The 15,295-nt window shown below is 42.5% G+C and overlaps 1 protein-coding gene across 1 annotated transcript in view; it reads left to right on the top strand.

The window, feature by feature from the left end:
• LOC141145293 (uncharacterized) overlaps positions 1-15,295 on the top strand; it is a 123,901-nt gene that overhangs the window by 98,205 nt on the left and 10,401 nt on the right. Inside the window, exon 10 of the mRNA XM_073631858.1 lies at positions 6,525-6,692. Coding sequence (XP_073487959.1) covers positions 6,525-6,692 — 168 coding nt within the window. The remainder of the gene's footprint in view (positions 1-6,524; positions 6,693-15,295) is intronic.

Here is a 15,295-nt window from a genome sequence, read left to right as displayed (position 1 = left end):
GAGTCTACCTATGTGTAATTTAATCTCAGTATAAATACAGCTTTCTGTTCTGTGAAGCCCTCAGAGGTTTGCTAGAGAACCTTAGTGAACAAACAGCATCATGAAGGCAAAGGAACACACCAGACAGGTCAGGCATAACGTTTTGGATCTCACGGAGCACTGTTCAAACCATCATTCAAAATTTGAAAGAGTATGGCACAACTGTAAACCTACCAAGACATGGCTGTCCAACTAAACTGACAGGCCAGGCAAGGAGAGCATTTTAGCCCTGGTTCACATTGATGCTACTTTGAAATCACGCTACTTCACTTGAAGTAGCACGATTTCAAAGTAGCAAGGTCAGCGTGATTTCAGGTGCTACTTGATAGACATCTGTGTGGCTTCATGCACAGATGTCTATTGAAGTCGCACCTGAAATCAGCAAAAGTAGTGCAGGAACTACTTCTGCAAATCGGTGTGGAGCCGCAAAATCGGTGTCGCACCAATTGGAACAGTGCCATTGCCTCCAATAGGCTGCGACTTGTCATGCGATTTGATTTCTCAAATCGCATGACAAATTACTCCAATGTGAACCTTAACCCTGGTTCACACTGGAGCATTTTGACATGCGATTTGACATGTCAAATTGGCGGGAGATCTTGTCAATGGCACGTCCTAATCGGTGCGACGCCTCGTTGCGGTACTGCACCCATTTCTAAAAGTAGTTTCTGTACTACCTTTTGCGATTTACAGAAACCTGCACAGATGTCACACTGAAATCGCGGCCGAACTCGCACGGCTTTATTCCCACAGCTCAGTGTGAACCTGGGCTTAATCGGAGAAGCAGCCAGGAGCCCCATGGTAACTCTGGAGGAGCTGCAGAGATCCACAGCTCAGGTGGGAGAATCTATCCACAGGACAACTATTAGTTGTGCACTCCACAAATCTGGCCTTTGTAGAAGAGTGGCAAGAAGAAAGCCATTGTTGATAGAAAGCCATAAGAAGTCCCATTTGCAGTTTGTGAGAAGCCATGTGGAAGAAGGTGCTCTAGTCAGATGAGACCAAAATTTAACTTTTTGGCCTAAAAAAGCAAAATGGTATGTGTGGCAGAAAACTAACACTGCACATCACCGTGAACACAGTCTCCCACAGTGAAACATGGTGGTGGCAGTATCATGTTGTGGGGATGATTTTCTTCAGTAGGAACAGGGAAGCTGGTCAGAGTTGATGGGAAGATGGATGGAGCCAAATACAGGACAATCTTAGAAGAAAACCTGTTAGCGTCTGCAAAAGACTTGAGACTGGGGTGGAGGTTCACCTTCCAGCAGGATAACGACCCTAAACATACAGCCAGAGCTACAACGGAATGGTTTAGATCAAAGCATATTCATATGTTAGAATAGCCCAGTCAAAGTCCAGACCTACATCCAATTGAGAATCTTTGGCAAGACTTGAAATTTGCTGTTCACAGATGCTCTTCATTTTTTTGGTGTCCTGCCAGCGCACCGCTCCAGTGTGAAAGCACTCAGGCTTTCACACTGGAGTGAGAGGAGAGGCTCTTTACAGGCACAATGCAGGCGCTATTTTTAGCGCTATAGCGCCTGTAAAGCGCCTCAGTGTGAAAGCAGCCTAAAAGCTTTTACAGGTCATCAGTTTAGAGTTAACAGTAAATGATGGTTCTAATATTTTCTGCTCCCAGTTTGGCATGCACTGCTATACATAATATGTATTGTTTATTCTAGCACACATTGTGCACATTTGGGATTATATCTACATGGATGTGGGGTTGGGATGTTTACAATTTATTTTTTTTATTTATATTAAAGTACTAGTAGACCGCTAATGGACCCCTAATGTCATCTCTGCACTCAGTTGATTGAGCACAGTCTCTGCTTGATCAGCTTCTTTCCCTGCCAAAGCAGCCAGGTCTTGACAGCACTGAACCCAGAAGTGCCCATAGCTGAGCGCTTCTGGGTCCATATTCACCAAATTAGATCAGCATGTAAAAGTGATCAGGTGGCTGTAAAGCTGACAGCCATGGGGAAAAATGTAAACAAAATTACAGCTGCTTTAGCTCCTGAAAGTTTGTGTACATGTTCAAGTTGTAAAGTGCTGCGTAAACTGTTGGCACTATATAAAGCCTGTATTATAATAAGAATAATGTCAGCACTGCTGCAGACATAATAATTATGTTGGCAGCAGGGAAAGGCTAAAAGACCTTATACAAGTTGTTGATCTGCATCAAAAATGCCCTCAGCGCCTGACTAGCTGTTGTAAAATGACACCGCATGTCTTTTTGTAGGCTAAAATTACAAGACTTGGGGGTTGATTTACTAAAGGCAAATAGACTGTGCACTTTGCAAAGTGCAGTTGCACTCTGAAAGTGTAATTGCTTCAGAGCTTAGTAAATGAGCATGAGCTCTGCTGACTTCCATTATCCAATCACATCACAAAATTCTGTTTTTTTTTCCTTGCATGTGATTGGGTATTCTTTGCAAAGTGAAGCCTTACCTCATTTACTAAACTCTGGAGCAACTGCACTTTGCAAAGTGCACAGTCTATTTGCCTTTAGTAAATCAACACCATGACATCAGGACTGCCCAATAGGTCTGTTTATTAACCTCCCTGACGGTTTTCCCGAGTGTGGCTCGGGGTTAAAATTCAGTACCATTAGCGGTAACCCCGAGCCACACTCGGGATCGCATTGCAGGATCCTGGGGCGGCGTTACTTACCTTGTCCCCGGGATCCTGCGATGTCACCCGCAGTGTCCGAGGGCTCCGTCCTCCTCCGAAGCCTCTCCGTGCCAGGCTCCGTTCCCTGCGAGCGGCGCGATGCACGGGGGCGGAGCCTGGCGGCAAATTAAAAAAAAAGTAAAAATCATAACACATACAGTACTGTAATCTTACAGATTACAGTACTGTATGAAATGATTTCACATCCCTTTTGTCCCCAGTGCTTTGGCCCATGCCCTGCATGCAGTTTTACATGATATACACTGTTCTTTCTGCCTGGAAACTGGAGATTGTCCATAGCAACCAAAAAGTGTCCCTTTACGTCAAAAGTGGTTTTAGACCAGCTAGAAAACAGTGATAGTAAATTAGAACACTTGCAGAATTGAGCGATAGTGAATTGTGGGGAAATTTATTTTATTACTATTTTTTTTTTTTTTTTTAATTATTTATTTTTATTTATTATATTATAATTTATGTTTTTGTGTTTCAAACTTTATCATACCCGGGATATCTACTAGACTCTGGTTTGGACAGATTTAAGTGTGTTATTGTTAAGATTTACAGACCTACAATATAAAACGCCAAATTTCCATGCAAAATAATGGTACCGCTTTCAGCACCTAAAATCTGAAATAATCATACCGCCAGGGAGGTTAAATTGCTAAATCCCTCCCTTGCTCTCCTTATCTCCACAGCATATAGGGACTAAGGCTTCATGTACACTGCTGCTGCTAAACAGACGTTGCAGTTGGGAATTTTTTCAACTGTTCCTGAACTCTCCTCTATGTTATCTTATCATTATATGTACACAGAGTCGTTTATAGTGGTTTCTATGCAGTTGAGTTTAGAGGCTTTTTTGGAACTCAAAAAAAATTGTTCAGAAGCTGTGTTTAGAGGCATTTCAAGCGCCAAATGCTTCTAAACGCGGTAACTCGTGTTTAGCCGCGTTTCGTTTCAAGGAGTTTTTCATTTTGGCTATTTTAAAAAAAAATATTTTGTTTATTTTTTTAAAAGCTTCTAAAAGCAAATGCGGCAAGACGCTGCTAAACGGACATTTTAAACGTGGGTTACTATCTGTCAAGTTAAATCATTCAGGAGAGGTTTAAAAATGTACCATGTACATGAAGCCTAATATTTCTGTACTGCAAAATTTCTTGAATTAATTATTTAGGGCCTCATGTACACTGCTGCTGGTAAACGGATGTTCAGAGGCAGTTGGATGCTTTTTTCAACTGCCCCTGAACTCATCCAATGTTATCTTATGTGTACATGTACACAGGTTCGTTTAATGTTGTTTTTAGGCAGTTGCGTTTTATAGGATTTTCTTTGAAGTAAAAAAAATGAGTTCAGACGCTGACATTTCTGACGTTTCAGACGCTAAACGCGGTTACTCGCATTTAGCCGCGTTTCGTGTACAGGTAATTTTAATTTTTGGTATTTTGAAAAAAAAAATGTTTTTTTTTCAAGCGCTTCTAAACGCAAATGCGGCTAAATGCGGCATGTAAACGTGACAAAACGGATGTTTTAAACGTGGGTTACTATCTTTAACTACGTTAAATCATCCACCGCTCTATAGACTTGCATAGAGCGTCCGTTCAGGTCCGCCTAAAAAACTGTCAGGTGGACCTGAATGGTGTCCGTGTGAAAGGGACCTTAAGCCTTAGGATCAGTTGGGTGTTTTTTTCAGCTGCCCCTGGACTCTCCTCTATGTTATCTTATCAGTACATGTACACAGGGTCGTTTCTAGTAGTTTTTAGGCAGTTAAGTTTGGAAGAATTTTTTGGATAGCAAAAAAATGCGTTCAGGACGGATGTTCAGAGGCATTTGAAACGACAAATGCCTGTAACAGCTTGTAAACACGGTAACTCGCATTAAGCCATGTTTCCTTTACAGGCGTTTTGAATTTTTTACTATTTAAAAAAATAAAAATAAGTAAATAATAATAAAAAAAAATTCCAAACGCAAACGCGGCTAAAAGCAGCATGTAAACGCGGCAAAACTGACGTTTTTAAATGTCGGTTACTATCTGTCAAGTTAAATTGTTCAGGGGAGGTTTAAAACGTCCCATGTACATTAAGCCTTACTCAGTCAATAGGTCTTTTTTATACAAGGGAATACATTTAATGTAATGCTTTCAAGAGTACATTTTACAGACTAAAAGGGGTAAAATAAGAGATGTTCATTTTTAGGGTATAGGTATACTTTTAGTATTATAAATGAAGGTATATAAAGTTTGAAAGAAAAAAAAGTGCTGGGTGTTTGCCTGAATGGATACAAATTGATTTAGATAGAGATTGTGCAGGTAGGTCTTTATAATACATAGTCTTGGTGCATTGTAAATACAGTATATAGATTCAATAAATACTTGGAACTTTCTGTGCTAAGAGCGCACTCTCTGCGTAGTCCATAGTCCAACCTATGTGTGTGATTATATGTAAGTATACATTGTATATCCCTGTATGTTGTGGTGGTTCGGGTGATTATCTAATAGTTTTTTTAAACTATCGATGCTCCCCGCTAAAACCACCGCCTGTGGAAGGGAATTCCACATCCTTGGCGCTTTTACAGTAAAGAACCCTCTACGTAGTTTAAGGTTAAACCCCTTTTTTTTCTAATGTTATTGAGTGGCCACGTGCCTTATGAAACTCCCTTCCGCAAAAAAGTTTTATCCCTATTGTGGGGTCACCAGTATGGTATTTTTAAGGTGAAATCATATCCCCTCTCAAGCGTCTCATCTCCAAAGAGAATAAGTTCAGTGCTCGCAGCCTTTCTTCATAACTAATATCCTCCAGACCCTTTATTAGTTTTGTTGCCCTTCTTTGTACTCGCTCCATTTCCAGTACATCCTTCCTGAGGACTGGTGCCCAGAACTGGACAACATACTCCAGGTGCGGCCGGACCAGAGTCTTGTAGAGTAGGAGAATTATCGTTTTATCTCTGGAGTTAATCCCCTTTTTAATGCATGCCAATATTCTATTTGCTTTGTTAGCAGAAGCTTGGCATTGTATGCCATTGCTGAGCCTATCATCTACTAGGACCCCAGGTCCTTTTCCATCCTAGATTCCCCCAGAAGTCCCCCCCCCCCCCAGTGTATAGATTGCATTCATATTTTTGCCACCCAAATGCATTATTTTACATTTTTCTACTTTAAACCTCATTTGCCATGTAGTTGCCACCCCATTAACTTGTTCAGATCTTCTTGCCAGGTTTCCACATCCTGCGAAGAAGTTATTGCCCTGCTTAGCTTAGTGTCATCCGCAAATACAGAGATTGAACTGTTTATCCCATCCTCCAGGTCGTTTATGAACAAATTAAATAGGATTTGCCCAAGCACAGAACCCTGGGGGACCCCACCTCCCACCCCTTTCCATTCTGAGTACTCCCCATTGATCACCACCCTCTGAACTCGCCCTGGTAGCCAGTTTTCAATCCATGTACTCACCCTATGGTCCATGCCAATGGACACTGTTAAAGACTGATCAAGAATCGGTGGGACTGGCTCCCGATCATGTGACCACTGTGATAGGCAATCACAATGGTCATCTGATCGGCCCATCCTTCCCCTAGGCATACAGACCCTATTATAGGGATGCCAGGGCTTGACGGTAAGGGATTAAAGGAGTTCTATAGTCACAATATACACTTTTATTTTATAGCAGCAGCATCCTCATACCAACCAATGAGAAATCATGTTCCATTGCCATAACCAATTTAATACAACTAAAACCTTTATGGTTGCCTTTGGTTACTGCATGGGTTTACATTATGTTTTTAACAATGTCTTTTTTTTTTTAAAAACTGACTATTAACAGGTGCTGCAGCTAGAACAAGGCAGGAAGTCTGTGGAGATGGCTGGAAGTTCACTGCACAAGCAACTGACAGATTTACAGAGTAAACACTCCGGGCTTCAGCAGGAAAACTCCCTCTTGCGTGTAGAGAAGAACCATTTGGTGGAGCACATCTCCCAGTTACATAAACAGGTAATGTGCCCGCAGCACACTGAACTCTTCTTCCTGGCTGGGAAAAGGGAGGAAAATGAAGCTTAGTGTGTATGACCAGTCAGGACAAATGTGAGGTCAACAGGAACACTGGAATGTTGTTTATGTCATTCCCTGAGAATGGAAAGTAGTGTGCATTTCACACATAGAAAAGTGCATTCTGGAATCCATTCTATTTATCTTAAGAATAAAAAGAATAGGTTGATGCCTATCGACAAGTAGAAACTCAACGATGAGACGGGGGCTGCCTTGTGCTTTATTTTAGAGGGGGTCTATTTTCTTCATGGTTAATGAGTATCTCAAGTAATAGAGGTGGAGGCTTAGATTTTTGTGTTAAAGGGCTAAAAAAAGCAGAACTGTAATAAAAACTATGTGCCTCATATATATATGCTCTAGCATTTGAGATACATTATTTCTGCCCCCCCCCCCAGTGCAACAGAAGGCATTTAAAAAAAAAAAAAGCAGTATCTCACAAAAGTGAGTACGCCCCTCACATTTTTAAAATATTTTATTATATCTTTTCATGTGACAACACTGTGGAATACACTTTGCTACAATGTAAAGTAGTGAGTGTACAGCTTGTATAACAGTGTAAATTTGCTGTCCCCTCAAAATAACTCAACACACAGCCATTAATGACTAAACCGCTGGCAACAAAAGTGAGTACACCCCTAAGTGAAAATGTCCAAATTTGGCCCAAAGTGTCTATATTTTGTGTGGCCATCATTACTTTTCAGCACTACCTTAACCCTCTTGGGCATGGAGTTCAACAGAGCTTCACAGGTTGCCACTGGAGTCCTCTTCTGCTCCTCCATGACATAACAGAGCTGGTGGTTGTTAGAGACCTTGCGCTCCTCCACCTTCCATTTGAGGATGCCCCACAGATGCACAATAGGGTTTAGATCTGGAGACATGCTTGGCCAGTCCATCATCTTTACCCTCAGCTTCTTTAGCAAGGCAGTGGTCATCTTGTAGGTGTGTTTGGGGAAGTTATCATGTTGGAATACTACCCTACGGCCCAGTCTCTGAAGGTAGGGGATCATGGTCTGCTTCAGTATGTCACAGTACATGTTGGCATTCATGGTTTCTCAATAAACTGTAGCTCCGCAGTGCCAGAAGCACTCATGCAGCCCCAGACCATGACACTCCCACCACCATGCTTGACTGTAGGCAACTTAGTCTGCTTGTCTTCAGCAAACTGTTTGCGGGCTTTCTTGTGCATCATCTTTAGAAGAGGCTTCCTTCTGGGATGACAGCCATGCAGACCAGTTTGATGAAGTGTGCGGCGTATGGTCTGAGCACTGGCAGGCTGACCCCCACCTCTTCAACCTCTGCAGCAATGCTGGCAGCACTCATACATCTATTTCCCAAAGACAACCTCTGGATATGACGCTGAGCACGTGCAGTCAACTCCTTTGGTCGACCATAGCGAGGCCTGTTCTGAGTGGAACCTGTCCTGTTAAACCGCTGTATTATCTTGGCCACCGTGCTGCAGCTCAGTTTCAGGGTGTTGGCAATTTTCTTATGGCCTAGGTCATCTTTATGTAGAGCAACAATTTTTTTTTTCAGATCCTCAGAGAGTTCTTTGCCATGAGGTGCCATGTTGAACTTCCAGTGACCAGTATGAGAGAGTGAGAGCGATAACCCCAAATTTAACACACCTGCTCCCCATTCACACCTGAGACCTTGTAACACTAACGACTCACATGACACCAGGGAGGAAAAATAGCTAATTGGGCCCAATTTGGACATTTTCACTTAGGGGTGTACTCACTTTTGTTGCCAGTGGTTTAGACATTAATGGCTGTGTGTTGAGTTATTTTGAGGGGACAACAAATGAACACTGTTATACAAGCTGTACACTCACTACTTTACATTGTAGCAAAGTGTCATTTCTTCAGTGTATCACATGAAAAGATATTATAAAATATTTACAAAAATGTGAGGGGGTGTACTCACTTACTCGCTGTACATGCAGGTAGGCTATTTATTTTACAGAAGAGACATGCAACATCTCTTCTGCAATAAATACACCTACCTGCCTGCTCACTGTCTTCTGTGGCATGAAAAATGAGCTGCACATGCATAGGAGCTATGATATTCCATACCAGCCAGTGAGGATGCCCCTCATATACTTCAGACCACTAGAGAGGAGGCAAGTATAGTGATTTTAGTTCTGCTTTAGGGGTCTGTTTACACTTCCAGTAGCTTTTGTTTTTGATGTGAGTACCTGTATTTCCTGTATTTTTGAGTTCTATTGTGTGCTTTTCATTACCTGCATTTCAGATCAGCAGTCACAATAGTAGGTCTAATGTGAACACATGGTCTTGTTACTATAAAGTATAGTTTAGTGTAATAGAACTTGCCATGGCAATGAGGAGAAAAAATATACAGCTTACATTTTTCTTCTAGGGTACATGTGCTATGATCTACGTAATTTAGTACTAAAGACTCCAGTATTAAAGACTATTGAACTACTATTTTCAGATTTTCATGATTTGTCCACAGTAACAATAGCACAGTGACCTAAAGCGGAGCTTCATCCACCCACACGCCCCTTACCCGGTGGTCTGTTGTGTACATTTCAGATATTCACTCACTCAGAGGATCCAATGTTCTACCCCTAAAATCCTCTTGTCTTCTACCACTGCTCGGTCCCACACACTACCATGTTGCTTGTGACATCATCAAGAGACCCTCTGGCTCTTTCACGTTCAGCCGGCGTGCCTGCCAATGATGCGCTAGGCACACCCTCCTTTCTGAATGAAGGGCTATGTCTCCTGGGATATGCACCTCATATCCCAGGAGACATAGCCCTTCATTCAGAAAGGAGGGTGTGCATGAGATTCTTTCTGATTCCTCCCAAACTCCTAAGACATGCTGGTAGGTTAACTGGTGTCTGTCTAATTTGGCCCTAGTGTATGTGTATGTACAGTATGTATTCATGCGCGATAGGGAATTAAAACAGTAGTAAACACCGCTTAAACACTTGTACCTACAGGTAAGCTTATAATAAAGCTTACCTGTGGGTACAAGAAATATCTCCTAAACATGCACCGTTTAGGTGATATTCACTGTTTCTGCAGCCAGTGACTTCACTGGGACATGCGCTGTTTCTCATGCCATCCCTTCAGAGCTCTGTGCCGCGGCCGTGACTCCCGTGCGCATGCACAGGAATGACATCATCGTGGCTCGGCCATTTTTTTTTTTTTTTTTTGTAATCATTATTTTATTTTTATATAACATAAAAAGAAAACATAGAATAAGACACGTCCAGTAGTCCGTAAAGGAGAAAAGAAAAATGAACATTGTGGTGTCGACCTCGCAGGGTCGTTTATACAGAGCATGGACAATTAAATTCGTTGAACAAGAATAAAGTCAGAAGATCTAAGATTTCTGACCTCATGCGAAGTAATCTAATGGGGCATAATGGACGGGTAGACACTCCAGGGTTTTAGAGACAGCAGAAACCATATTAGAGTATATCATCTCACCGAGTCACTTATATAGGACATGTATTGATCATAAGCTGAGAAGGTAGGTCCCTTGCTAGAGCATCAAATAAATGGTCCCCCGGCCCACGAATGAGGCGGAAGGGGGGGGCTCGAAGGGCTCCATCAAACCACCCTCCGCCTCCCGCCCGCCTGGGGGGCCAGCAAATAATATCAGCGTGTTTATCGGACAGGGACGACTATAATCTTGTGACCCTAGGGGATGACCTCATGTGAAAGTCTCTCTGTCCGTCAGCATAAAATCAACAAAACATTCTACTTTAGTAAAATCCACCAGATAAGCAGAAAAAGAAAAGAAAGAAAAATGGGGGGGAAGGAAAGAGGGGGAGGGGGGTGGAACGAGCTAGGCATACCTGTAATCCCTAAGGATGTGTCGTCCATGTCCACGCCGGGCGTACCGCAACACGAGCATCCATCACATCAATCAAGGCTAGTCCGCAGTAACTCATCAAATTCTGGGGTCCATATATCCTAGAGATTTGTTGGTCTATGGTTTTTAAGTGAGGGATCTGCTAACTCTAGTAAAGCTGTATCTAAGCTGGAGGGGACGCAAGGTAGGTCGGAGGCAAATTCATTCCAGGGTGCCCAAGGTAGCTATCCAGTCCTCAGCCTCACGTATCGCATTTACCCCAGCAATCCATTGTTCCCCATTAGGGGTACTGGATTTCTTCCAGTAGGTTGGAAGTAGTCGCCTGGCTGCATTCAGCAGGTGGGGCAGCACACTTTTTTTATATTGTCTGAGGATGCGGGTACATGCAAAAGAAAGTGCTCAGGAGAGAAAGGGACCTCCAGCCCTAATATGATTTTTATCTGGTCTTGTACATCTTCCCAAAAGGGTTTGATTACAGGGCAGCTCCACCATATGTGTATAAAAGTGCCTCTTTGTCCACATCCCTGCCAGCAAAGATCTGATATAGTGGGGTAAATGCGGGCTGAGTCTACTGGCACACGGTACCAGCGAGACATTATTTTAAAATTTGTTTCCTGGGTTCGGGAGTCTACGGAGGATGAATGGGTCATATAGTATAAATGGTTCAATTGTGTAACTGTAAATTCGTGCCCTAGGTCATTTTCCCACCGTCGAATGTATGTAGGTTTGAGTTGGGGAACCGCTTCTCCTAAAAGTTGGTACAGTTCCGACACCATATGGGGAACAGGCTCCTCGTCTGTGAAGAGACGCTCATAAGGGGTGGGTGTAGATGGGTCCCTAATCGTATGAATGTGCTTCCTAAAGAAGTGGTGCAACTGCCTGTATCTCCAAAAATTGAGTTGTGGGCCTTTGCGTCCTACTGGTAGGTTTTCATAGCTCAGAAGCTTACCATCCTTCATGAATTTGCCGCAACTAGCATTTCCATCATCTAACCATGACTCCAAAAACGCCATCTGTTCACCTGGAGGGAACCATTGGAACCCACCTAGCGGTGCTAGCGGGGACATAGGGGGAGCTAATTTCAACAGTGAATTTGTTTTGTCCCAGACTGACAACACCTGAGCCGTCAGTGGGGAGGTCATTTCGGGAAATCCCCCGATATTCCCGCGGCAACCACGGAGCATAAGCCAGATTTCTACCAGCCAGGCACTTCTCTAAGTTAACCCAGAGTTTGGAATGTGTGTGGAAACGCCAGTTCAGGATTCTCTGAAGGACTATAGCTCGATAGTAAAGCTTTATATCTGGGATTCCCAGTTCGCCTGTTCGTTTCGGGCGATTTAGTAGACGTAGAGCTATCCTGGGCTTGCGTGCGCTCCAAATGAAGTCAGAGAGCATACTGGACAGACGGTCAAAGAAGGCTCTGGGTAGGGGAATCGGTAGCATCTGTAGGTAAAAAAGTATGCGGGGTAAAACGTTCATCTTTATAATGTTCACGCGACCAAACCACTTAAAAGCAATCTGTGTCCATCGTGAAAGGTCTTCCTTCACCATAGACAGCAGTTGGGGATAGTTGGCCATGTACAGGGTGTCGAAACGATCTGTGAGTCGTATGCCTAAGTATTTTAAGTGGGACGAGGTCCAGGTGAAAGGGAAGGCAGTTTTAAGGTTTGTAGTCAGTTGGGAGGATAAGCAGATAGGGAGGATCTCCGACTTCGAGAGGTTAATTTTGAAATTAGAGATTGACCCAAATATCTTCAGTTCCCGCATTAGGTTGGGCAGTGAGATCAGGGGTTCTGATAAGTGGAACAAAATGTCGTCGGCGTATGCCGAGAGCTTGTGCTCCATGTTTCCTACCCGTAGTCCCTTGATGTTCCGATTGGCTCTCACAGAGCGGAGAAATGGTTCCAATACTAAAACGAACAATAGGGGTGAAAAGGGGCACCCCTGCCTCGTGCCGTTTCCAATGGGGAAGCGAGATGAGAGTGTCCCATTCACTCTGACCTGTGCGCAAGGTGTAGAATATAAAGCTAAAATCGATGTCAGCATTCGTGGGCCTAAGCCTAATGATGTAAGTACCGCTTTCAGATAAGACCAGTCAACACGGTTGAATGCTTTTTCCGCATCTGTAGATAAACTCAAATAAGGCTGTGGGTCTGTACGGGTGCGTGCCCAATGTATGAGTTGTATTGCTCTAAGGGAATTGTCTCTGGCCTCCCTACCTGTTATGAAGCCTGTTTGGTCGGGGTGAACAATGTCTGGCACAAGATGTTTAAGTCTGTTAGCTAAAATTTTCGCTGGGATTCTTATGTCTAAATTGGTGGCTCGGCCATTTAAACATCTGGAGCCTGCAAAGCCAGAAGGAAGACTGGGTAAAGATGGAAGCCCTGTAAGTGGTGGAAGTGCGTCACTGGATTGCTTTGTTTTAAGGTAAGGCTTTCATAATGTGCTAGTAAACAATGTATACTAGCACAATATGCCCTTAACTTAACTTGAAGGGAGAAGTTTTTTTTCATTCAGCCAGAGACCTGGATGAAAATACCTATCAGACTCCTCCATCCACAAATGAGGCAGATGGAGAAATTTTCCCCTCCGCCAGGACACCCGCTGCTGTCAGAAATCACTGATCAGTGGCTGCAGCTGCTAATTGTGCAACGTTTTCAACATGTTTCTTCCACTTCTAAAAAGAAATCGATAAAAAAAAAAAGAATTAGTGTCACATCTATATATATATATATATCAAGAAAATAGAGAAACAAAATGTCAGACACATGGGACACATGGGCACACCATGTTAGATTAAAATACTACTCTATTTTCTATTTCTATATTCATAGACAACATGCATAAAATATTTTCCATTGTATTGTACATAGTCTTATAAAGTGTCAAAGTACAAACATTAAAATCAGCTTCTAATTGAACAATACAGTTGTATCATGTAATACTGGTACTTTGCCCCAACGCGTTTCATGGACAATATCCACATCTTCAGGAGGCAGCAATGTACAGTACTATTCGAAGAATCATCTAGAAAAAACATAATATTAAACATAAAATCATACACCTCAGTATATCTGTATAAGGGTGTCACTCTGGGCAAGGGGAGGGTGAGGGGAGGAGTCATGGAAAGCGACCAATGGGTGGGCCAAATGGCAACAAGATCCTAAACCACCAGTAACCACTACCCTGACCTACAATGTATTTAACAGGCATACAAATTAACACGTTTAGTTAGAGGCAATAATTAGGGGTATCTATTCTCTTCCACTTCTGTCGAGCAGAGACAGCTACACTGATTGAAATTTGTCCAGGTCCTGCTGAACTGGCTGAATTTTGATCAGTGTATGGGCAGCTTTAGATTGTAAGCTCCTTAAGAGCAGGGACTGATGTGAATGTATAGTATGTAGGCATGGCATAAATTGTTGGCTCTTTATAAATGCCTGAAACATTAAGAAAATAAATATTTCCTTAAGATTGCATTATGTTCTCTTTATAGCTCATGATCTCAGAGTAGATTTAATGATCTTTGTGTCTGTTGTTCTTCTGGCAGATACAGATACTGCTTTGTAGAGTAAAAGTTAAATTCAGGTTACAGATGTCGTTGCAGTGCCTGGGGGTCCAGCCAAACAGAGCACAAAAAGCGTGTGGTCTGTAAACCTGAATTTCTTGTTTCCCCTCAATCCTATTCATGGCAGCTGCAGTACAATGAAAAGGGGGGTTGGCTGCCACCCGGCTATAGGCCTCTGTCTGTCTTCTGGGGGGGGGGGGGGGGGTTGGCTACCACTAGGCCTTAGGGCTCCGTCTGTCTTTCATGTTCTTGTTTGGTTTTTCTTTTCTCCACTATTGTAATGCACTGTATTGCAATAACCTTCACATAGTGAGTAAAATTTCTGGGAAGAGTTTCATTTTTTTCTTTTACTGTTCGCCCAGCAGAATATATAGTACACCTTCAGGGTAAATTAAGGATTCTAAGCATCTGCTTTGTCCCAGATATGACTGCTAGTATAAAGCACTGCAGCATTTTTATTGCTGTTATTCTCACTGCTTTATTAGGGGACACTATTTAAGGAACCAGCAATATAGCACTTAATTTTCTTTTTTTAAGCAATAACTGTAATATAGTATTAGATCAGAATTCACATCCACTGAACAGTGCTTTGGGCAAGTCCCCCAGAGAGGCTACCCGGATCACTTTCTTAAAGCAGCTTGAAGAGAACCCTCCCTGGAGAAACATGGAGGCTGCCATTGCTGACTTCTCATTCTGCAAATGTTTGCTTGCTTGGCAATCACGCTGGTTTCCAGTTAATCATTTTGAAGGTATTGAAGCATAACAGGCAGGCAACAAGTATTTTTGTTTTTTCGAATGGAGATCAACAATCATAGCCTCCATTAATGTAAATTAATAATCCTGCGTACCAGCTGCAAACCAGATTTTAAGCTGCAAGCAAAAGTGATCAGTGATCTCTCCTAAAATGTTTAAGTATATGTGTTTTTCTTAAAAAAAACAAAAAAAAAAACTAATACTATGTGCAAAATAAAATAAAATGATCAAATCTGAATGAATTAATAACAAACACTCAAAATAAGGATTTATCAAGTGCATAATATGACATAAATCTCTAATGTCGCGTACACACGATCGGAATTTCGGCCCTCAAAAGACCTATGAGAGTTTTTCGTCGGAAAATGCGTGTGTATGCTCC

Source organism: Aquarana catesbeiana, linkage group LG05, assembly GCF_042186555.1.
Source record: "Aquarana catesbeiana isolate 2022-GZ linkage group LG05, ASM4218655v1, whole genome shotgun sequence".
NCBI classification, from domain to species: Eukaryota; Metazoa; Chordata; class Amphibia; order Anura; family Ranidae; genus Aquarana; species Aquarana catesbeiana.
The sequence above is the reverse complement of the archived record's forward strand: the minus strand, read 5'-3'. Positions and strand labels throughout refer to the sequence as shown.